This window comes from Emys orbicularis, chromosome 2 (genome assembly GCF_028017835.1).
Source record: "Emys orbicularis isolate rEmyOrb1 chromosome 2, rEmyOrb1.hap1, whole genome shotgun sequence".
NCBI classification, from domain to species: domain Eukaryota; kingdom Metazoa; phylum Chordata; order Testudines; family Emydidae; genus Emys; species Emys orbicularis.
The window spans coordinates 212,599,189-212,625,071 of NC_088684.1; the positions used below are offsets into that span (position 1 = coordinate 212,599,189).

The 25,883-nt window shown below is 41.8% G+C and overlaps 1 protein-coding gene across 2 annotated transcripts in view; it reads left to right on the top strand.

The window, feature by feature from the left end:
• MYRIP (myosin VIIA and Rab interacting protein) overlaps positions 1-25,883 on the top strand; it is a 353,060-nt gene that overhangs the window by 312,056 nt on the left and 15,121 nt on the right. Inside the window, exons 10-11 of one of the 2 annotated variants that reach the window (XM_065399403.1) lie at positions 7,399-7,638; positions 16,138-16,200. In XM_065399403.1, the coding sequence (XP_065255475.1) occupies positions 7,399-7,638; positions 16,138-16,200 (303 nt within the window). The remainder of the gene's footprint in view (positions 1-7,398; positions 7,639-16,137; positions 16,201-25,883) is intronic. The other variant, XM_065399404.1, reaches the window with a different exon arrangement.

The window sequence follows — 25,883 nt, forward strand, 5'->3', positions numbered from 1 at the left end:
GTAATGGCTGTTTTTAATTTCCCACTGTATTGTATTTAGGCATTGTGCATGTGGGTATCTCTCTACATGCTGCTTTTATAAGGATGTTGTCATTCATAACAAAAAGAGAGAAAATTGTAAACTGTCAGAATGTAATGACTCGGGTTCAGAAATAATTAGCACATTTGCAGAGAGCAAAGTCTTTCCTCAAAGGACAGTTTTTATAACAAGGAAGTAAAATAATGTAATCTAAGCAGAAAGTAAGCAGGAAATCACACCAGTCATGTGACTGGAGTCCTGTATGGGGCCTGATTGTCCCAAAGGCAGTCTCCCAAGTAGTCACTCTTACACCTGAGTAAGGCAAGGGGCAAGCAGAGCTGGCTTCAACCCCATTATTTATTAGGGACCAGGTAGTTCCCCTGCATCCTGTCTCAGGTATTTAAGAGAAATTAACATATAAATTCCCTGGTTAGGTCATCTTCTAAAGTAGCAGGATCGTGTGACTGAATCAAGGAAGTGAACCATTTCTTCTCCCCATCTCTCTCTCCATAAGGCGGTTAGCAATCGGCTCCGCTCTTCTGACTCTCCCGAGCAATCGTTCTGTTTCTGCAGGTGTTATTTGGTTGGAGTGGTTACACCTCTAGCCCTTATCTGTGATAGAAGGCCTGCTGCTCCACTAGTCACAACACTAGTGCCGATACAGTTGCACCGAGGTGAGCTGGGGCGGGGAGTTCCCCTGCGTGCCACCCCCCCTCCCCCCCATTACTTGCTGCAGGCAGCCCTCCCCGTGCCCCCCTGCCCCAGCTCCCTCCGCCTAAATGCCGACGACGACCGGGGCGGCCGAAGATCCGGTCGCCGCCAAAGAAAATGCTGCCCCCCAAATCCTTGCGCCCTAGGCAAGCGCCTAGGTCGCCTAATAGGTTGCACCGGCCCTGACTGCAAGTGTAAACGGGGATTGCTGTGGTGAACGAGGAGGTCACGTTTGGTGGGGGGAGCCCAGGACTGGGGCGGCAGGGGGTGGGGGAGGGCCCTGGTGGTGGGGGGGGAGGAGAGCCCAGGGGTGTGGGGCAGCCAAAAATTTTTTTGCTTAGGCGGCAAAAAACCTAGAGCCGGCCCTGATGGTAGGCTAGTATCTCTACAGAGCAGACTTAAGATAATTTGGCTGTCTTGGTTGGGAAGTACAACCCTTACCTCTGTGTTCTAATTCTATTTTTAACTAATAGCCTTGAAAAATTATATAGACTCAAACCACTTATATGAATCTTCAACCTTAACTTCACTTTATATTTTGAGGGGAATAATAATGGTGTTTAATTCCATTGGGATCATTGTATGATGAAAACTACAGTACCTTGATTGCTTTAGATTAATTTGACCTAATTTCATTATGAAGTCAGCTATTGCTCTTATAAAATGGCATTATCCATTAATTAAAATATTGTCATATAGTTCTATGCTATCTTGACAAAGCTATAAATGAAGGCGGGATACAGTGTGTGCTCTGAATTTCAAGCCCCACTAGATGGCGCTTGTGATTCATTTATTGGAAATATGGGACTTCTAAGTGCAAACAAACATTGAAAAGTAACCCGTAAAGTGAACATTTTATACAATGTCTTTGCCCTCATTTAGAGAGTAGCCCCTCATTTTCCATGTGACCTTCAGTGCAGTTACTGATTATAGCAACGCCCATTTTTTGTGGTATTTTTCTTAATTAGTTACAGTATAATGTGGGTTTACTTTTGCTATTTGAAATTGGTTTGTCTTGGAAGGATTTAATTTGAATGTTTTTAGTTTTGTTTTAGCACTACTGAGTTCACTTTTTTTCTTTTTTGTGCATATTTTGTTTTGATTACACTGACTTGATGATGATTTTACATGCAATTATTTGCAGAATATCTTGTGGGAAAGGTACACTTCATTTTCTTAAAACATTTATAGTTTAGAAGCTGTGGGCCAAGTCCTACTCTCAGTTACACAAGTGTAACAAAGCAAAATGTGGCCCTTAGTACTTGGCTCTGCAAATAGGTATATCTGTTGCTGATACATGCCAGTGTGAATTTATACATTGACTTTAAAGATGGGACATTAGATGGTATAAAACTAGGCTAGATTATGTGAACTGTAAACTACCACTGCATAACTCTGAAGAAAACTTTTCACACAAGAGAAGAAAGTACATTTTTGGTTGGTTTGTTGTTAAGGTTGACAAGGCCCTCAAAGTGACCTGCCCTAAAAATACAGTTGATTAAAAAAATACAGAAAAGTGCATCATGTCATCACAAAACTTTCACTGTAACTGTGTTAAAAGCTCAGTGTTTCAGCCAAGAAGCCTACGAACAACACAATGACCACAGTGTACAACATTGGACATAATTCTCCCTGCATTGCCGCAAATATAAATATTCAGGCTACTCACAAGAAAGCAGCAGGCTGGGCGGGGGAAGGATGAATCTTTAATTAAAGATTATGTGATGTGATTAAATCTCCAGGAATATGTCCAACCAAAATTGGCAACCGTACACAGCAAGCATAGCTGCGTCCATGAGCTCAACAAACTCAATCCTCTGAGGTTGTGTCTTCACTGGGGGGGGGGGGGGAGGGGAAGGTGTCCTTAAGTGAAATCAGCTAACAGGAGGTGAATTCTAGTGAAAACAAGTTTTTAGCTTTTACACTATGTAACAGGTCAAGTTAAAGACTAGGCTTCCCTGTAGACTTTAACTTTGTCTGCTTCCTTGTGTGAAAACTACAAACTACCTCGACTTTAACCTCAAGTTAGACAGCTCAACTTACACACACCCTTTTATCTCCCTAATGAAGACAATACCCCTGTGGGCTAGTTGGTTGAATTGCTCTGCTAGGCCCTGATGCAATGCACATGGGAGTCACTAGAAAGACTCTCCCTAATTTCAGTGGACTTTGGATCAGGTCCTTAGAGAGCAAGTGTTTTAAGTGCTGCAGTTCTTGGTTTGAAAGGCTGGTGTAGTATTTTCAGTATCAAGAGGACATCTGGTCCAGTCAACCTCAATATGGATTCTTTAAACTAATTTGTGAATTTGGTGCCCCTGAATATTAGGATTTAATAGCACTGGCTTGTGCCGGGATAGTATAAATAAGGCTACGATTTAGTCACAGATATTTTTAGTAAAAGTCATGGACAGGTCACGGCCAATAAACAAAAATTCACGCCCGTGACCTGTCCATGATTTGTCCTATAAATACCCCTGACTAAATCTTAGGTGCTCTGGGGGGCTCCAGGGTGCTGCAGGTGTTGGGGAGGGTGCACTCCAGCAGACGATGCTGCTGCACTGGGGGTGGGGAGACTCCGGCACACCACCACTGCTGCTGGGGGGTGGTGCCCCGGTGCGCCAGCACTGCTGCTTCGAGGGAGGGCAGCCTGGAGCCCCAGCGCCGCTGCTGCTCAGGGTCGGGGACGGCCCAGGGTGCTGCTGTTGGGGGGGGTGACCCAGGCCCCCGTCACTGCTGCTTGGGGGCGGGGGACAGTCCGGGGCCCCGCCACTACTCCAGGGCAGCGACCGGGACCAGCTGCCTGGGGCCTCCCAAGCAGCAGCCAGTGCAGCTGGCTCTGGGGGCACCCCAGCTGCTCGGGCAGCCCTCGGGTCACCTGCACCATGTGCTGCAGAAGTCATGGCGGTCCCGGAAACGCACAGAATACGTGACTTCTGTGACCTCAATGAAAGACTCGCAGTCTTAAGTTAAGTCTTACGTCTAAGATTCTTCCCTCAGACCTGCTTTGCCACTGTACCTCAGTCCTAACAGGCAATACCTTCTGAAATTTCAGTCTTGGCCTTTCTTGATTAGATTGTGGAGAATCATGTGATGGCTTTGAATACAAAATTGTCCAGTCTCTATTGGACAAGTGGAGACCACCGATGTCTCACTTGAGCTCTTAACCAGTGTTTGAAAACAGATCTGCATATCTGAAATATTAGTGCAATGATTCACCACACTGCCTAGCCCCAAATTAATTGTATCTGTCACTATTCCGAGCTTCAAATTCAGGGATTCAGCAACAAACTCTGATAGTCGAGACAATATGAGTCCATGCCTTCCATTGCAAATCTATTGACAGACATGCAAAATATTTCTGCACAATTTCTGTATCTTTCACCATTCCTGTTGACATTTTCCTAAGAGGTGCCATTAGAGAAAGTGCTGGGTAAGTCTTCGGAGCAGGGAGAGGAGAAGGCATTTGAATTAAAGGGTTGGAAGGAGATCAGTCTTTTAAACATACTGAAAGTTCTATTGTAACATTGTAAAAATAGAGTGGAAACATTTCCATTTGAGACTCTGTTCTTCAGGTGCAACCCCATCTTGTTCAGAACAATTTGGAAGCTCAAGTGATGAGAAAACTATTCACTGTGCAAAAACTGGTGCTTTGGTGGAAAAATTAATCCATTAATCCAGTAAATCCATTAAATCCAGATGGAGTCCCCTTCCATTGTGGCAGCCATTTTTGCAGCAACAGTGGTACCCTGATCCTAATTTTCAGAAACAACCTCCAGATTTGTGGGTGCAAATTATAACATTTAAATGTCCAGCTACCTGATTTGCATTATTAGTTAGAGAGCTGCATGATCTCATTTGTGCTCACAAATAATGGCAGATACAAAATTGTGAAAGGGCTCCACAGAAAGGTAAGATTTCCATCATGAGTGACAAAGCATAACTGGTCAAGTTATGAGGGAAATGTCAAAATTACCATAGTTTTTAGATTTCCAAGCGGTAGATACATCCAGGGAATACTACATTTGGGAATGCAAACAAACTAGCCTCACAAAACAAATCTACTGTTCTGTTACTTATGAATGGAAGCGAAGAATCCAGATTGTTAATCTCCCTGGCATTCTCCAGTCCTGTCAGTGGGAGAGCACCAGGTAAATAAGATTGCCTAGCTTGTTTTTCTTAGTGTCATAATCTATATTATTTCCTCTCTTAGAGTTGCCATCAATCATCTATTTAGGCCAAGTGCTGTGCAGTGGCTGTTTGTGGATTAGAATCTGCGTTCTTTGTGTCCTCTCTCCCCAGACATTTAGATCATGACTGTGTTCTTTTTCAAAGAATTCCTGACACTTAGACTACGTCTACACTTTGAGCGAGGGGTGTGATTCCCAGCTCAAGAAGACATACTTGGGCTAGCTCTGATAGAACTAGTGCGCTAAAAATAGAACGTACTCATGGCATCACAAATCATAGGAGGGGCTGTGACGGGTTGGATCACAGAAACCCCCTTGGGAGCTGCCACCCAATGTGCAAAGACTACCCCTGCTTCAGTTTTCCCTGCCAGCTCAGGATTCCAGCACCCTGTCTTGCTGAGCCAGACACTCCAGTCTGCTCTAACAAAGACTCAGGGTCTGAATCACTAGTCCCAAAGCTGCAAGTTTACCCGAAACCAGCTCACAGGAGTGTGCTTGTCTTTAGCACTCAGATGCCCAACTCCCAATGGGGTCTAAACCCAGATAAATCCGTTTTACCCTGCATAAAGTTTATGCAGGGCAAACTCATAAATTGTTCGCCCTCTATAACACTGATAGAGAGAGATGCACAGTTGTTTGCTCCCCCAGGTATTAATACATACTCTGAGTAAATTACTAAATAAAAAGTGATTTTATTAAATACAGACAGTAGGATTTAAGTGGTTCAAAGTAGTAACAGACAGAACAAAGTAAGTCACAAGCAAAATAAAATAAAATGCGCAAATCTATGCCTAATCAAACTAAATACAGATAAGTTCCTCACCAGTTTCAGAATGCTCCCTTTTACAGGCTACTCTCCCTTTAGCCTGGGTCCAGCAATCTCTCACAACCCCTGTAGCCTCTGTTCAAGTATCCTGGGGGGGTGGAGAGGCTCCTTCTTTAGCCAGCTGAAGAACAGATGGAGGGGTCTCCCCCAGGCTTAAATAGACTCTCTCTTGTGGGAGGAGACCCCCCTCCTCCCTCCTATGCAAAGTCCAGCTCCAAGATGGAGTTCTGGAGTCACCTGGACAAGTCACATGTCCCTGCATGACTCAGTCTTTACAGGCTGAAGCCATGGTCCACATGGTATCTTGCATGTCTCCAGGAAGACTTCTTATGTGGATTGGAGCATTCCAAGATGCATTGTTCCCCAAGTGTTTCCTGATTAGGTACTTAACCTGGCGAATTCCTTCCTAAAGAAGCTGACCATATGCCTCCCAAAGCTTACTTAGAAACCAAGCAAGCATACAGCCCATATTCTTAACCTCAAGTAGAAAATGATATATATATGTACAAATAGGATGAATAGATATAGTAGACCATAACCTTTACGGAGATATGTTACCTGGCACAGGCAGCACAAAACATATTCCAGTTATGTCATACATACATTTATAAGCACCCCCTCCCCATAAAGCCTTATGGGGTACACCGTCACAGGGGCTAGCAACTGGAGTATTTTGGACGGGTACATACTTGGGGCAGCTAGCCCATTCACCACTATTTTTAGTGCACTAGCTGGATGACAGCTAGCACAAGAATATCTCCTCACATTGGAAATCACACGCCAGCTCGAAGTGTAGATGGATCCTTAGTACTGGGGAATTGTGATCTGATATTTCTTCTCATCCCTACTGGAAGAGATGAAAAGTTCCATTTTTTAATGATAGCTTTCAGTGCTCAGAAGTGTCTCCATTTTGTAAAATGTGGGGCAGACATCCTAGCAAAAGTACTTATAACTACATAAGGGGATTTCTCCTTTTTCCATTTTGTCTCCAGACTGAAGGCCTTACCCTAACAGGTGCTAAGCACCAAGACTGCCATTGTAGCTAACTGGAACTATGAGTGCTCTGCACCTTTCAGGATCAAATGCTAAGAAAACATTGTGCATCTAAAGGTTGAACTTGTTTCCAGTAATTCTTAAAGAAGCAGTGTAGACCCATGGGTAGTACACCAGGCTGGGAGTCAGAGGACCTGGCTAGGAGACAGGACTTGAAGTCAGCCACTGAACATGTGACCTTGTGCAAGCCACTTCACCTCTCTGTCTTAGTTTCCTCATCTGTAAAATGACTCTGAGGATGATAATGTAGGGTTTCCTTTGTACAGTGTTTTGGTGAAGAGTGCTATAATATGAGAGTGTTTTATTATTTGCACAGAGGGAGCTAATTATTATGGACCTGTTGCTTTATTTCATGTAATATGGAAAAGAGCAGAAAAGAGAAATATTATTGTCTTCTGAAAGTAAATATGCTGGGCATAGTCTACACAGAAGTAAAAATCTATCTGCCTAGAGATTCCTACTGTGGTATTTTTCTAGATTTCCTGCAGAGTAAAGTGTATTTGTATGTATTGTGAACTTAAATGTAGCCTTTGTAGAAACCCTGTTGATTTTCTTTTCTTTGCACTTTATTTGAATTTTTTGCTATTTTGATTTTCATCGTAGGTTTCTGAGGATTTATCAGAAGCTGATATAAGCAGTGAGGATCAACACCATAAAATCAAGACAGACCTTGTTGAGGAAAAGCTTAAATCCGAGTTATTTGAACTAGCTGCTAAAATGAGTGACAAGGAAACCTCTTCTGGTGAAGAGCAGGAGTCAGAGCCTAGAACAGAATCGGAGACCCAGAAGGAAAGTTTGTCCTCAGAAGAAAATGGCAAAAACATTCAGGAGGAGTTGAAGAAGGTAAGTGAAAGGAGAAGAGGGATAATAGCTTAGAAACTAGAATCCTTAAAGAGGAGGTTGGAAAGTTACCCTGTTTATAGTGGAACAAGGGATAGAGTATATAATGTTCACTGGGAACGGCAAAGAGTTTAAACGCAGTCACTTGATAAAAGTGAAACCCAGTCCTACAATCCTTGTGCAGTCAAAGCTCCCATTTCCATGAATGAGAGTTTTGCTTATGGAAAGCCTGCAAGATCAGGCCAAATGCAATTAATTTATGTTTGGTCCGATTCTCAGTTCATGTAAATCAGTGTAGTTCCATTGACTTTAATGCAATTACACCGATGTACCCCAGCAGAGGATCTAACCCTTCGTTTTTACCTAAACACATATCGGCATCTATTTTTTCACCTCTGCTCATTAAGTGGTCAGTGAAAACCTTTTCAGCCTTTACCTGCTCTCCTTTACGCAGTATCATTTAATTGACGCTGATGCATTGCCTCTCTATCTGGGTAGTTTGTGTGTCTCTTTAATGCTTTTCGGACCTGTTGTCATGTCTACTGATTCTGTTTTCTATCTGATAATAAGATCCCATATATATCAAAATGTTATACAGATTCTGAAATGCAGAGTCTCTCCTGACAGAATGTGTTTGATTCATTGTTTGTATGAAGTGTGCCGAAATCCAGAACCTAGAAGGGTATTTACCACCTGCTTTTTTGTCTGTCTTTATTTGAATGTCTTTTCATGTGGTATTATACCCATGCACCTGAATACACCAGTGCTCTCTTCACCTTTTAATGTACTTCCCTCTATATTGATTAAATCCAGCTTTTCAAATGTATACGCTGGGCTCCTGTAGCCTGAGCTCCTCATGAAATGTGCGTGTGGTTTAGCTGATGACCAAGATGATTGTATGAGAGTGACACTTCCCGGATTAGTGGGGCACCTCACTACCACTTGCCCTCAGTGTGAGGAAGCCTTGTCGGTTCTTGCTGGGGGTCAGCTCTCCAACCCCACCAGACACTGTTATGCAGATAAAACTACACAGGATCGTTTCAGGGGACAAGGCAAGATGTCACATTTATTATAACAACAATTTGATCTATAACCAATAGCTAATACCTACACACACACACGCACCAGATGTTCTGCAGCTGCTGGATAGTTACCAGTCCTGAACGTAGCTTGAGTCCGTGGCTTAATTTCGCAGCTTGGGTTCGTAGCTCGTGGCAGCTAACTGGCCAGGAAAGCAGGGCACAAGGACGAGCTGGGTCTCTGTCGGGCATGCACCGATGCCCTTCAGTGTTGGCAGCAGAACGTTACCCAAAGTCTTCCATCTCACCCATCTTTTAAATAGGCTTTTAGTTTGAATCAAGAGTCTATAGGTCTTGCTGTGTCACGCTGTCTCTGGGTTCGGAGTGATTGATCACCCATCAATTGCAGACGTGACTTTCAGCCTCGGACCTGATCTTGCTTTAATTGTACCTTTGTTCTTTTCTTTTAGGGTGGACTCTTCTTACTTTCTCAGGGCTGTTGTCTGCATCTTCAGCCATTGGTGTTTGCACTTAACTTTATCAGGACAGGCTGGGGCTGGAGGTTGATTCCATTATTCATGCATACCTCATTCACATATCTAAACTAAACTAATAAGGTTACAGCAGGGTTTTGCAAAATGAAGGTTACAGCAGGGTTTTACAAAATGGAGTGAGCATTTCAAAATGGAGTTTGAGTTACAATATGGAGTCTTATTAAAACAAGGGTAATGAACAATTTACAATGTTGAAAGGCAAACAGTAAACAGGAGTTACAATGTTAAAACAGTAATAACCAAAAGAAACAATTTCATTCTTCAGCTCTACACCACGGGCAACAAAAACACTCCCCTGCTCTCTCTCTCTCTACTCCAGATTAGTGATAGGCACACTCCAGTCTTTGAGCCCTCTGAACAATCCCTCTAAAGTAACCAGCTCCTGATCCACTAGACACAGAAGTCACAGATCTGCTGCTCCCAAAGAAGAAGTATACATCATCTTACCAGTTTCCCTTCAGATCACTGTTCCATTTAACACACAGGACTTATGTACTTGAAAACAAGTAAAAGTTTATTTAAAGAAGTATAGAGATTTGAGCTGTAGAAATAGCAAGTCAAAGTATTGGAAACAAATGGTTACATGTAAAATAAAATCATAACGTCTTCTAGAGCCTAGACTTACTTAATAAGATACTGTCTTGTACAATGAAATTTAGCTCACCCAACCTCTTTGCAGCGATTTCCAGCCAGGGTGGCTGTGACCCTCCTTTCATAATACAGAACGCACTGACAGTTTGGGCTGGTCTACACTGGGGGGAGGGGGAATCGATCGAAGGTACGCAACTTGAAGTCGAAGTATCTTAGTTCGACTTACCTGGCCGTCCTCATGGCGGCAAGTCGACCGCCGCGGCTTCCCCGTCGACTCCGCTTATTCCTCCTGCTGAGGTGGAGTACGGGCGTCGATTCGGAGATCGATTTATCGCGTCTAGACGAGACGCGATAAATCGATCCCCGATAGATCGATTACTACCCACCGATCTTTGTCTCCTCAGTGAAAGATAGATCCCCAGTGTACCTCAGTACATCTAGTTATACCACAAAAATCCATTGTCTTTTCTGGGAAAATGACACTCCTGCCCTGCTGTTTATGTTTATTCCTGCAAATCTTTTCTTATGTGAATTCACAATTTCTTCATTTTGGCTCAGTAATGCAATGGACTTAAATTTGGAGAGACAGACTACACAATGACCAGCCAGGGAGAAGCACAATGACCAGCCTGAACTGGGGTGTTACCTTCTGGTGACCTGTCTTACCTTACAAACTTTAAGGACATAGTTCTCAGTATAGATATCTAATTCCTTAAATATCCATCTATCCATCCATTGCAATGATTATGATGATCAGTAAGGTACTGGCTCTCACTAGATTCCATGCCACTCTTTGGCAAACTGTTGCATGGATAGCTGACGTAGAGATCTCTGTAAACCCCTATGTACTCCTTATGCCTGGTGCCAGTTGGCATCAAGAGGTCCCTGGGTTACAGTGTGTGAGCAACATACTTAAGCTACAGTACCTTACAGCAAAAGTCAAGTGACAAAAAATGCTGATAGTCTAGGATAAGTTTGTAATGCTACTCAAATGATGCAGTGTTAGCCCCACACCTGAGGCTTCTGTTTCCCGTGAAAATCACCCAGCTCCTTCCTGCTCAGGGTCTGACAGTTCAAAACGAGTGACAATTCCACCTATATCTTTCATTTATTAGGAACTGTGTGTTCTGTGATTCACAGCCCTTTACTTTATGGATCTTTTGAGAAGGAACTGAAGTTGTTTTAGCAACGTGGGCATCATATAGTGAGGAAGGGGAACTAATGATTTGTAGTCTAGGCTTTTTTTTAAAATTGGCTGTAGTTAACATAGTTACATTGCAAAAAGCAATTTTGTGACAATGAGAACCTTGAAATTAGTCTTTGCTATTTGTGATCGAGACCTTACCTCTGTAGTTTTGGGGGTGTACTTTTCTTCTATGAATAAGTTTATAGACCTCTAAAGCCACAGGAATGCCTGGGTTTTCCCTCTAACTTTAACCCTGAATAGATACTGGATTATTCATTATTTTTATTTTAGCATTTTAAATTATATATATATATATATATATATATATATATATATATATATATATATATATATATATATATATATATATATATATATTTTGTTTGTTTGTTTGTTTTTTGCTTAAAAAAACTCCAAAGAATTTTATGCTTTTCTGTAATATTATCTTATCAGGAAGAAAGAAACTTTAAAAATGTACAAAAAGTGAATGTCCAGCATCCCTGGCTAAGTGTTTTTAAAAGAAAGTAAGGTCCTCCAGAGTTAGTCATCCAAGCCTGTTGTATATGTTTGTTTGTCTGTAATAAAGAAGTCAAGACTTTCCAACACTATTCACAGTCATGGCCTCAGAGGAATTTATAGCGGAACTTGCTGAAGCCTCACTATATAGAAAAATGTGAGCTGACTTCATTCCTATTCTTGGCGAGTATTTCATAGATGTTGTTTAATCTCTCTTTCAACTGGCTATCTACTTGTTGCAATGAAATACCGAAACTGAGAAGATCAGATTCAAATTCAGGGCCTCAGCAACCCAAAGATGAAAAGTAATCTAAATTCATATAGCATATGTGATAGATAAATTATATAACTGATACCGTAGTCAGGGCCGGTGCAAGGAAGTTTCGCGCCCTAGGCGAAACTTCCACCTTTCCCCCTCACCCCCCCGGCAGCTAACCACGCCCACCCGCTCCCTCCCACCCGAGGAGCCCCCCCCTGCGGCAGCTAACCGCCCCCCTCACCCAGGGAGCCCCCCCCCCTCGCAACAGCTACCCCCCCCTTGCAAGCCTCCGCTCCACGGCAGCTAACCCGGCCCGGGGACACACACACCTCCCACGGAAGCTAACACCGCCCCCCTCCACGGTAGCTAACCCTGCCTGGGGAGCCCCTCCCCCCCTGCGGAAGCTAACCCCACCCCCCTCCACGGCAGCTAACCCCACCCGGGGAGATCCCCCCCCATAGAAGCTAACCCCATCCCCCCCCGCGGCAGCTAACCCCGCCCGAGGAGCCCGCCCCAGCTCTCCTCTGCTGAGCATGCTGGCGCTGCTCTAATTCTCCTCCCCTCCCAGGCTTGCGGCGCCGATTGGAGGAGACTTACAGCGGGGGCTGTGTGCTCAGCAGAGGAGGCAGAGTCGAGGTGATCTGGGGCGGGGAGCGGTTCCCCTGTGCGCCCCCCCTGTTACTGCGGGCGGCCCTCCCCGCGCCCCCCTCCCTCCCCCCGCCCCAGCTCACCTCCACTCCACCTCCTCGTCTGAGCGGGCTTTTAGGCGCCCTCAACCACTAGGCGCTCTAGGCGGCCGCCTAGTTTGCCTAAGTGGTTGCACCAGCCCTGACCTTAGTAGATGAAGATCCCCAATGGGAATAAACACAAAAAACAGAAATTTTGGTGCCTCAAATTTTAGGTGTTCCAACTTGAGACACCTTAAAAGGGCCTGATTTTCAGAGGGTGAATGTTCAGCCCTGTCTGAAAAACAAGCTCTTTTTAAGGTGTCTGAAGCTGAGCACCCAAATTCATTACCCAGTTTTGAAAATCTTAACCTGAGATTCCAGATGTCAAAATTGGGTGCCCAATTTCATATTCGGGTACTGAAAGTGGCGCCTACTCTACGTGTCTAAAGCAGGTGATTGGGTGACTGAAGGCTGGTTGCAGCTCCTGAATGTAGAATTGGGCACCCTATTTTAAGCATCCTTACTTGAAAATTGGGCTGTATGTGAGATACTTAATTTATGAAAGACTAAGGCAGGAGGGGGATAGCTGTATATGCTAATGACATCCTCAATATTGCCAAACCTAAACATTCAGGCTCCAAAAAATCATGAGATTGGCTTAAGATCACAGTATTATTAAAAATAATAAATGTTGGGATTCTGTTTATTTGCTTTCTGGTTTTTGAGCCTTTTGGGTTCATATTTTCAAGCTTTTTTCTGCAACCATGAGAGGTAAACACTTTTTTTTAAAAACCAGAAGTTGGGAATCTCGCATAATCCCATGATTTCATGAGCTGATGCTTTAAGAAAAACACATTATATCAAGAGACTGGCAGTATAGTTGTGGGAACTGGCAACACTGAGTCTTCAAGCTACTGAAATGTTGGTATTGGCTTCAGTGGATCTTGGTGAGTGCTCAGCACTTCTGAAATCAGGTCATTTACATTTGGATGTCTAAATATGGGTTTAGAGCCTAACTTTAGGACATAAGTTTGAAAATGTTGGCCTTGAACATTTTACTTGATATATGCGGTATTCCTGAAGATTTATTCTCATACACAGACATTCTTAGAGCCCATTGCATAAGTTCTGTTTTAATAACTTATGCGTTATGCAATATACGTTTCTCTTTCTAATTAGATTGTCTGGAAATTAACCTGGATTTACTCTTTATATCTTACTTCTTTCCTTCTTTTCCTCTAAAAACTTAGCAAAATATTTCAATACCAAACAAACAAACAAAATATTGAAACCATTTTGTGGAAGTCTTAATGATACGATGCTGGGAGTAACATTTGTGATAAGATGCGTATTTTAGCTCTCTTATTTGGTATATTCATGAGTAGTAATGTTCCAAGTTTATCATATGCCCTGGACAACAATTTCCTCAACACTAGCCCTGAGATTTGCTCTGCGCTCTGCCCCACTAATCAGAAGAGCTAGATTTTACAAAGGCATGTCATATATTATAAAAAACAAACTTTCTTGGCCTGTTTACAGGTCATCATTATATCATTAAAACCAAAAGAATTTTAAAAATTTATGGTATTTGTCTGTCTATTTTTGTTTACTTCTTCTATTTCTTTTTGCTTAGGCCATAAAAATAGACTAACTAATTTCACTCTTGCAGCCAGTTTAATTTTCCCTACTTATGCTTCAATGTTTGGATTACAGTCTAAGGCCTCATTCCCAGTCTGGACTTTGTCTGAAGAGGAGCCCCTGTTTCCAGGGTCCAGCTATGGCAAAGGACAGCCTTTATACTCATGAACGGGAGTAACCTGGTAGCTACAGTCTCTTTTAAAGAAAACATTAAGGATACATCCTCACTACAGGGGGGGGTCGATTTAAGATACGCAAATTCAGCTACGCGAATAGCGTAGCTGAATTCGACGTATCGGATCCGACTTACCCTGTTGTGAGGACGGCGGCAAAATCGACTGCCGCGGCTCCCAGTCGACGGCGCTTACTCCCACCTCCGCTGGTGGAGTAAGCGCGTCGATTCGGGGATCGATTGTCGCGTCCTGACGAGACGCGATAAGTCGATCCCCAAGAGATCGATTTCTACCCGCCGATTCAGGCGGGTAGTGTAGACCTAGCCTACCCAGTAAGACTCAAGACTTATCTACACATGAAAGTTAACCTGGAATAAGATAGGATGTGAATTTAAAGTGGATTATCTATTTCTGATTAACTCTGTGTGTGGACACTCTTATTCCAGTGAAGGAGTACTTTATTCCAAATTAGCTTAATCCATTAACAAAAGAATTAATAGAAAAATGCACGCTAAGTGCAGATATCCATGAGCTTTATAAATATCTGAATGACAGCTGCTCTACCTAAAACTGAGGGCTTGTCTACATGGGGAAATTCACCAGCATATATTCCAGAATAAGAGCATTGGCATGGGGAGTTATATCAGTATTACAATAGCAATATAATTATATGGGTATAATTATGCCAGTAAATGTCCCTATGTAGACAAGCCCTGAGAGATGTTTTTCTTATTAAATACTTTACACTTGTGTGTGATACACACAGAATAATTCTTGATTTTGGTACATCATGATTCATATTATTATTATTATATTAATAATTAAGACAATCTTATTTTATCCTAAAGCACTTCACAAATTGTATGCACACAGTATCATAGATATGGAGCCATCTTGGGAGTGGAGAATGACAACCAATTCACGCACTCCATACTGAACAACAGTGTGGGGTGAAATATTTTGGCTAAGGATGCCAGGGTGAACACTTAAAAGAAAAAAAATTCAAAAGCGAATATTGATATTGGGTTCCCCCAGTTTTGAATGCCCAAACTGAGACACCTTTTGTTGAGGTGCTGAGCACTGACTTCATTTGGAGTCGGATCCAAGTCATGTCAAATTGGATACCCAAAATCCATGGTCACTTCTGAAAATGTAGTCCGAAGTAATCCCCTACAGCACGTTAGTAACATGAATCTTTATAGATTTCTCAGTACAAAAGGTTCACCTTCTTCAGAAGGAACTTTAGAAGTCCTTTTATTAAGCACTGGCTACACGTAAGAAATGTACCGTGTAACAAAAGAAAAAGTGTAGAACTCCAGGAGACTTTGACTTACTAAAAAAAAAAAAAAAAAGTCTTTGCATCTTGAATTTATTTCATCAGCATCTGATAGAACTTGACAATGATATAAGAAAGTGAGATATTAACATTGTTGACCCTGGACTCACACGCAGTATTTATTGCATAGTTGATTGTTGCAAAAAGAAGCACAGAAATCTGTTTTCAGAGAGTTGTCATGTGGGTCCAAAAGCTATGAATGCAAGTTTCTTGTTTCTCAACTTCACTACAGAACTCATCTGTCTGGAGCCACTTTCTTTAGTGATGTTTCAGGTTTATGTCATATCAAAAATGTATCCTGAGAATCCAGACATTTTGCAATATAGCCGTCTTTAATGAGCTATGCTACCCTGAATCTTGCAGATAAAAAGAAATAGACAGTGCTTTATTTCATATATTTTAGTTACACATGTAAAATATAATGGTTTATTGTATTTTATATTCATTTGCATCTTATCCCTTACCTTAATTCCATAGTTCTCTGCAAGCAAGTTGTCTTAACCTGTTTAGGAATTAACATATCTTTTCTGCCTTTCTATTTAATTGCTGACCAACTACCTAGGAAAAACAAAAGGCTTTTGATCTCCATTTAAAACTGCAGGTTTTGTCCTCAGTACTACAGCAGGTGAGAGTGCTTTATTTTGTCCATGTTTTCTTATTCAGTAAAAGGGATCTAAAAATGATATTGAGGGTTTCCATATTTCCAGAGCAAATTTGTTCTCTTTACAAGTCAAGATAATTTTTCTGACTATCAGCTTTGAAAAAATATAGATCTGAAAAATCAAGCTTGTTTGTCTGGCTCATGCCTCATCACTGGTAGGAAAGAAAAGATTATGCAATCAGAACTTAGCAGACAATTTGTTGATGCTCCATGAAACAGAAGAGTAGTCATCTTGCTCTTTCTTAGCTGTATCAGGAGGAAGAACTTGTTTTATCAGTAAAGTAAGAAGAAGCAGAGGGCAGATATGTACAGTAGAACCTCAGAGTTACGAACATATCGGGAATGGAGGTTGTTCGTAACTCTGAAATGTTTGAAACTCTGAACAAAACGTTATTGTTCCTTCAAAAATTTACAACTGAACATTTACTTAATACAGCTTTGAAACTTTACTATTCAGAAGAAAAGTGCTGTTTTAATCATCTTAATTTAAATGAAACAAGTACAGAAACAGTTTCCTTACTTTATCAAATCTTTTTTTTAAACTTTCCCTTTATTTTTTTAGTTGTTTATGCCAGATTGCATACTTCTGGTCCCAAATGAGGTGTGTGATTGACCAGTCAGTTCATAACTCTGGTGTTTGTAATTCTGAAGTTCTACTGTAGAGTAAAAAAGTTGCTACTGTCATAAAGTCGTTTATTAGTGGTTTTTACCATAACTAAAATCTTTTTTTAAAAATCAGAAAAAATAAATAAATAAAAAGATGAAGATTTAGATGAGGTGAATTACAGAAGTTTCTGACTACAACCACACTTAAAGGTCTCACTCTCTCTATCTTAATTTTTTACAATCAAGACACTATGTAGGGAGCTTAATAATATACCTTCCCCACTTTTTGCTACTAATGCCTTACCTTTATTGTTCCCTCCAGCATGTGGGGTTGTTTCATGATCAGTGCTAGTTGAATCTTGGCATATCTGAACCAGATTGGCAAATAGAAAAATTGTACTAACTTTAGAGTGTTGTGTGGTCTTTGTGATATACTTAATAAAAGTTGCAGAGTAGCAGCCGTGTTAGTCTGTATCCGCAAAAAGAACAGGAGTACTTGTGGCACCTTAGGCCAGGTCTACACCCAGCCGCTAGTTCGGCGGCTGGGAATCGAAGTTCTGGGTTCGATTTATCGCGTCTGGTCTGGACGCGATAAATCGATCCCGGAAGCGCTCGCCGTCGACTGCGGTACTCCAGCTCGGCGAGAGGAGTACCGCGGAGTCGACGGGGAGCCTGCCTGCCGCGTGTGGACCGCGTCTGAACCGCGGTAAGTTCGAACTAAGGTATGTCGACTTCAGCTACGTTATTCACGTAGCTGAAGTTGCGTACCTTAGTTCGAATTTGGGGGTTAGTGTAGACCAGGCCTTAGAGACTAACACATTTATTTGAGCATAAGCTTTCGTGGGCTACAGCCTACTTCATCGGATGCATGTAGTGGAAAATACAGTAGGAAGGTATATATACACAGAGAACAGGAAACAATGGGTGTTACTATACACACTATAAGGAGAGTGATCAGTTAAGGTGAGCTTTTATCAGCAGGAGAGAAAAAAAACTGTTTGTAGTGGCCACTCGATTACAGACCTAAAGGTCGCAATATTACAACAAAAAAACTTCAAAAACAGACTCCAACGAGAGACTGCTGAATTGGAATTAATTTGCAAATTGGACACCATTAAATTAGGCTTGAACAAAGACTGGGAGTGGATGGGCCATTACACAAAGTAAAACTATTTCCCCATGCTTATTTCCCCCCCTCCCCTTACAGTTCCTCATATCTCCTTCTCAATTGCTGGAAATGGGCCATTTTCATTACCACTACAAACAGTTTTTTTTCTCTCCTGCTGATAAAAGCTCACCTTAACTGATCACTCTCCTTATAGTGTGTATAGTAACACCCATTGTTTCATGTTCTCTGTGTATATATATATCTTCCTACTGTATTTTCCACTACATGTATCCTATGAAGTAGGCTGTAGCCCACGAAAGCTTATGCTCAAATAAATTTGTTAGTCTCTAAGGTGCCACAAGTACTCCTGTTCTTTTAATAAAAATTGATGTTCTAAAATCACCAACTTATAATATACAGCTAAACAAACTAATTTCATTGTGTTCCACAAAATAGACATGAAGCAGAGACCCATTTGTTTGGATGAAAGCTTGATCCTTAATTCAATAAAATGAACCCCTCAGCCTTTTCTTTTCATCCTGTTTTATACACTTATTTTGTTAATCCATTTGAACTACCATTTTTCTGGCTTCCTTTAGTAAAAATCACAGAAGATATTTCTTATCTTTTCATTCCATATATTCAATATTTATAAATTTGTGCTCATTTTTAGATAGCTATGGAATCTTGTGTGCCCTGTATTTTATGAGATTTTTAAAAGATTGTATTTATAATTTGGGGCAGAATATTTCATTTGGAAAAAATAACCTTCCTCCTTATTTTGTGGCAAGTTGATTTCCAGAAACAACGTGTTAGTTCTAATTAGTAGTAGCTTCAGTGTTTATATTGGGAAAGTGATTTAATTTCATTACAAAAAAATAAATTCTAATACAGAGAAGTATGAGCACAGTTCAAAAGGAAGACTAAAGTTTCTCTAACTTTACTGTATATTGGAGAATATCAGTGGAATAGAACATTATCAAAGATAATTCTGTCTTCTGCTGCTAAATGAGTGTTCACCTTTCCTTGGAGAAGAAATTACTGATGCTAAAACAAGGCCAGAATTTTCACATTTGGGTGGCAGTGCATCCATTTAACAGCACAGGCTACCGTGAGCACGTCACACCTCTGCACTCCACATTGGCTTCCCATAGAATATTCAGTCAAATTCAAGATTTCTGTGTTTCTCTTCATGGCACAAAATGATCTGGGCCCAGGATACCTAAAAGATCACCTGAAGCTCCAGATGAAGACTATGGTGAACAGTCTTGTTCCTCAAACACAGTGGAGCTATCCACCACAAAGGCAAAGCTCGTCTGTGCAGAAGATAGAGCTTTCTTGGGGATCTGGTCAGGCTGTGGAAGGAGCTCCACACATCTTTGTGTAAAAGCTGGAGTGAATCTTACTGCTCTCAGCAGGTGACTCAGGTATATGGAAAATAGATCCTGTCAAACTAACTTGATATCTTTTTTTGATGAGATTACAAGTTTGGTTGATAAAGGCAGTAGTGTTGATTAAATGTACTTCGACTTGGTACCACACAACATTTTGATTAAAAAAACTAGAATGATATAAAATTAACACGACACATTGTTAAATGGATTAAAAACTGGTAAACTGATAGCTAAACGTGGAATCATCATTGAGCAAGTGTGTTTCTAGTGGGGGCCTCCAGAAATTGGCTCTTGGCCCTATGCTGTTTAACATTTTTCCAATGATCTGGAAGAAACATAGAATCATAACAGATAAAGTTTACAGATGACACAAAAATTGCAGGAATGGTAAATAATGAGGAGGACAGGTCACTGACAAGGAGCAACCTGGATTGCATGGTAAGCTGGGAACAAGCAAACAATGTGTTTTAGTACAGCTAAATGTAAAGGTATACCTCTAAGAACAAAGAATGCAGGCCATACTTACAGGATGGGGGACTCTATCCTGGGAAACAGTGACTCTGAAAAAGATTTGGGGGTCATAGTAGATAATCAGCTGAACGTGAGCTGTCAGTGTGTCTCCGTGGCCAAAAGGGCTAATGTGTTCTTTGGATGCATAATCAGAGGAATTTTGAGTATGAGCAGAGAGGTTATTTTATCTCTGTATTTGGCACTAGTGTGATCACTGCTGGAATATTGTGTCCGGTTCTGGTGCCCACAATTCAAGAAGGATGTTGATAAATTGGAGAGGGTTCAGAGAAGAACCACAAGAATTATTAAAGGATTAGAAAACCTGCCTTATAGTGATAGACTCCAGGAGCTCAATCTGTTTCACCTAACAAAGAGAAGACTATGGGGTGATTATCAGAGTTTATAAGTATCTATGCGGGAACAAATATTTGCTAATGGGCTCTTCAGTCTATCAGAGAACAGTATAATGCGATCCAGTGGCTGGAATTTGAAGGTAGACAAATTCAGACAGGAAATAAGGGTAACAGTAAGTGTAATTAACCATTGGAACCATTGTGGTGGATTATCATTAACTGGCAATTTTAAAATCAAGATTGGATGTTTTTCAAAAGATCTGCTCTAGGAATTATTTTGAGGAAGTTCTGTGGCCTGTGTTATGTATAAGGTCTAACTAGGATGATCACTCTGGTCCCTTCTGGCTTTGGAATCTATAACCCCATGTAACTATAGCGTCCTTATGACCAAGATGGAGTGCACTGTGCTGGCATCTCCAGCCAAGGAGACGCACATGCATGAGTGCAACAGGGAAACTCACTTTTACCCCAGAAGCACCTGTTCCAAACCCCCTGGAGTAAACACGTCAGATCAGTACAATGAATATAGGAAAGAGAAATATGAACAGGGAAAGAAGATGAGGGAGCAATAAAACAAGGTTACATCCAACACGAGGACCCACGTGACCGGTGGTACCACAAAATACAAGGGTAGATGCCGAGCAATGCGTCTAGACCCAGAGTTCAGGATTCCTGGGCAGAGTTCCAGTCTGGCAGTGAGTCTTGGGTGCTCCTGGTCATCTTCAGCGCCAGTAAACTTTCCCCAACAAACCCCTCCGGTGCCCTCTTCTGCCGCTCTCTGCAAACCTACACAGAACGACAACCTCTTCACTCAACTGGCTACAACCTCCCTCCATATTCCCAAAGCAAAGTCACAAGCCTCAATACTCACGGTCCCATATAGCTCTGGGTGGCAGTGATACTGGATCTGGCTCCACTTTGTCCTTCTCTGGTGATTCCTCCCTGGCCCAGTGCTCTTTCCTGGCTCCTGTCCTGGGATATCCCTGGTTGGCCGCTCTGTCCCTCCCCGGCTTTGGGCTAGTTCTTGACTACTTCCCTATGTGCGGGCCTGCTCCCTGTAGGCCCTCTTGTCTGGAACTTCAGACACACACATCCTGTCAACTCTCCCTCTCCATACTCCCTTCCCCCTGGCAAAAACAGCACTTCCCCTGCCTCAGGACAAGGTTTTAAAGGGGCCATGCTCTCTAAATCCCAAGGGAGTTACACATCCTATGAAATAAAACTTTTTCTTCTCCATAAATTAAGACGACAGATATTCATCAAACAGCCACACTGCAGAGAGCGTGATAAAGCAACTTGAGAATGAAGCTGGTAATGTTTGCGCTAACAGTGATGAAGAATCTGATCAATACTGTCAGGGCCATTAGTGATGGAAACTTTCTTTCTTTGTCCCTTTCTTGAGCATAATGTTGATGTGAAATTTCCTCAGTTGTATCGCAAATCACAGCGGTGATGTTGGTTGAAGGAGAGATGTTTGTATTGGAGGCTGAAGATTGTGCCCTCACCTCTGACAGTGACAGTATGGTAGCAAAGTGAACAAATACTAGCAGCTGGGTCAAAATATAAGGAAAACGAGGAAAAAAGATTAGTGAAAATAATGCACAGCACGTTAAGAGCCATCGATCATCATGTACTTAAGTCCAGGAGGAGGAAACCTGGCATGGAGATGTTCTGAATGTATGTAAGTTCTGGACGAGAAAACCTGATACAGAGCTGTCCTGGTACACTTATGTTCCTCACCTGGAACATAAGTGAGGACTTGCATGCTTGCTGGCTCACAGCTGTCCGGATTGTGGCACTGTTTTGGTTTTGTCTTAATTTTTTGTCCTAATGATACATTTGTGGTGGTACTGCTGGTTTGTTTCCATTATTTATTAGCTTTCACCTAGGAAGCCAATGCTGTGCTACAGAATTTCACAGTGTAGCACTTCTAAAAAGAAAGGTCAAGATTGTATGTTTTGATAGCATTCTAACTGTCCTGATTAGTTAGGGGTGGGAGAGGAAAGAAAGCAAGGTGAAAGCCTCTTCCAACATAAACTGTCTTGTAAATGGAAAGCAATCTACAGTTGGGCAGAGGGGAGGGGGACAGAAAAAGGGGAGAAGATATAATTTGGAGAATTGTTCACTGTAGATAAGGCAAGACAGACCATGTCTTTTTGAGGCAGGACTGACCATGATATCCCATCATCTGTGCTGTCATAGCCTAGTGAGGAGCAGTTTACTGATGATTATGATGGTAGCTCCGTAGAGGAGACAGCAGCAAATTTAAAAGATCGCCACATAAACTTGAGACCTTTGACGCTAACCAAACAGACTGAAACCTGAAAAGCATGGAACTTTGTGGCAGATGAAAGCTGAGGTAACTCATTGGCTAGACACAAATTGGAAGCTCCAGGCAATAATTTTCATCCCTTTCTGGGGTTTTAAAAATCTGGCTTGCTAAAGAGTTCACAAACTGCGGTTACTGAGGTCAGGAAAATTGAGCTTCCTTTTCACAGATCCAGGAGTCATGTGGTAAATGACCAAAGTTGTAATGAGAGCTTTAGAGCTGCCGTTGGTGATTTCTGTGATGAGCCTGATGATGAGAGAAGAGCCGTTACAAATCTAGAGGACAGAGAAAGCAAGGCAAAATCAGACAAAAATGAAGGGGAAAAAAAGAATTAAAAGAAGAAGCCTGAAACCCAAGGATTGAAAGAGGACAAATCCCAAGTTTTAAAAAAAGAGCAGCAAAAAGGCCCCAAGTCTAAAATGACCAGTAGAAAGTGAAAGAGAAGAATGAGGAAAAGGCCAAGTCTAAAGCCAAGGAAAAGAAAACATGAAGAGCCAGAGAAGAAAGAATTTCAGAGTATTACTAGAGAGTCAAATGACTTTGGCATAGAATAATCCTCTCAGCAGGCTCAGAGGTTCAGGTAGTCTACTTTGCCCTCTAGTTAAAGCATAGGTGCCGACTCCATGGGTGCTCCGGGGCTGCAACACACACAGGAAAAAAAATAGTGGGTGCTCAGCATCCACCGGCAGCCCCCCATCAGCTCTTCCCCCTCCCTCCCAGTGCCTCCTGCCCGCCACGATCAGCTGTTCAACAGCGTGCAGGAGGCGCTGGGGGGGGGGAGGGTGGGAAGGGGGGGAAGGGGCAGGGCCAGGAAGAGGTGGCGCGGGGGCAGAAAGAGGCAGGGTGGGGGTTGGGGGCAGGTGTGGAGTGGGGCGGAGCAGGGGTCGAGTACCCCCCAGGAACTGGGGAAGTCAGCACCTCTGAGTTCAAGATTATAGTTAGACCACATTTTCTTTTTGATATTAACATGTATTAGAAGTGGTCAAAGTTCAGGAAGGGTGCGTCTGAAGCTCAGAGTTGAAATTTGCTGGAAAGTACATGAAGGGTTAATACCGTAAGTCACATTACACCCAGAAGTAGGGTTGTTTATCAGTGTCACTCCTGGGTTATTTCTAATAAAGCATTTCTGTTATAGCTGCATGTGCTCCCTGATGTCCCTAGCTCCTGCCTCTACTATGTGACAATTTCCCACCCCATAGCACACATTTTGTGAATAAATTGAGACACCATCTAACTGGAGCAGACCTTTAGAACAAAACAAAGCACAGTACAGGAGAAAGAAAAATGATTAAAACTTAGCAAGAGCTGCCTACCCTATTGAAAAATTGTATATAATATAAAGGGAGCCTTTTCTGTGTCTGTTGTTGCAGATTGAAAGAAGGATGAAAAATGGCCTAAGAATTAGATGCTGATTCTATTGTTTTCTTTATATATATTGTGTTATTTCATTAGATTTAAAACTCCTCACCAATGAACATCCATCCAGGGCTCTGAGTGCCCTTGGTATAAATTTAAAAACACAATAAAGAGTTGCAGTATTGTAAATGTGGACATTAATTACAGCAAAAGAACATATTCAAGGCCTGTAATTTCCCCCCCTGCTCCCATTGTCTTAAGTTATCTCAAACTCAATGGAGCAGATTCTGATTTCAAGTACTGATGTTAAATTTCAGAGTAATTACATTGAACTCTGTTGAAATCAGTGGTGTTACTCCAGATTTATACCAGTGTAGCTGAGATCAGAATCTGGCCCAGTGCTTCCAAATCATGGTTGTGGTTAGTTGTTCTGCGCTATAGATTTGTAATACAGATTGCCTACATGTCTGGCTCATCCGTATTAGTTATTTGACTATGAGACAAGGCAGATGTGAGAGACTTTATCATGGTGTGATGGCTGTCTTTGAATCACCTGTAGGAGGTAATGATGACCCTTCTTCCAGTGGCACAATGAATGAGGCATATAACAAATGTCCGCCAAGAGAGCATTTTATCAGTTTGAAATGTCCACCTACAAACATGCCTAGGCTGGATATGTGTCTATGAATTTTAGGAGATTGTTATTGTGTCCCATAGCTTTTCAATATTTTTTTTTTTTTACAAAGGAAACTAATCTCATAGGTACCCCTAAAATATTCACTCTTAGTATAGACATTGGTGATTGCAGTCAGATCCTCTGCTGATGTAAATCAGTGTAGCTCCATTGAGGATCTGGCCCAGTGTGTCCAGGGATCATGCAGTGTTTGAGGATTCCATGTACTGCTCAGACATCTTTCTCTTCCTTAGTAAAATCCTCAGCCATGTGTAAATGTAATGTTATAAACGATAGCCTTTCTTGTCATGATGTTAGTGAATAGTCTGTTATCACATTAGTGCCTAGAAATCCCCAGATCAGGATTGAGTCTAGATTGCTAGGCACTTTACAAACACATATGAAGATATGGTCCCTGCCCCTAAAAGCTTACAATCTATGAAGGCATGATCCAAACCCAATGAAGCCAATGTAAAGAAACTCCTTGACTTCAGTGGCCTTTGGATCAGGCTTTATGAGATCAGCAGTGTCAGGCCTTGGTCCTGTAAAAACTCATATGAATGTGCTTTCTTTTACATATATTACTACTCCTATTGATTTCAGTGGGACTACTCACATGTTTTTAAGTGTAGCACATGCTCAGATGTTTGCAGGATCAAGGCCTTCACCAAGCAGCTGCTGCTCCTGTCAGCTTCCTTAATAATCAGGATATTTGTTCTGTGTCCAAAGGGAAGTACTGTAATTTTAAGGAGGATACTCTGTACTCTTCATATATATATATATATATATAAAAAAAAAGAGAGAGATTGAATCCCTGCTTCAAGTGCAAACTTTAATGCAACCTTAACGATGGAACTTTGAATGACGTTTCCATAATACACTGTGCTGCTAGCATGAGAATAATATTGTCATTACACAGCCCATGAATGGAACTCCCATTGACATCACTGTTTCTTCTACTGGTTGAGGACAGTAAATGGCCCTCACTGATAATAGCATCATTGTGTGAGCTGTAATTTTATGATTATTTTTTCTTTCTTGTAGATGTGGTCCCATCAAAATTGATAGGATATCTGCACCATTAATTAAAATAGGACTTTGCCCTCCCTGCTCCCTCTTGTTTTGACTCCCTCTCATACAGAGATGTTTTAAAGAGAGTGATAGAGTTGTTAGCATCCACGATCAGCAATCCCAGGCAGGTAGATCTCTAGAGAGGTGAGGGACCCTGAATCCCTTGTCTGTTTATCTCTGGATCTCAGGGGTGTCTTTTCCCTTATTAATATTTTGGTGGGGGAGGGATACTCATGTGTGACTTGAC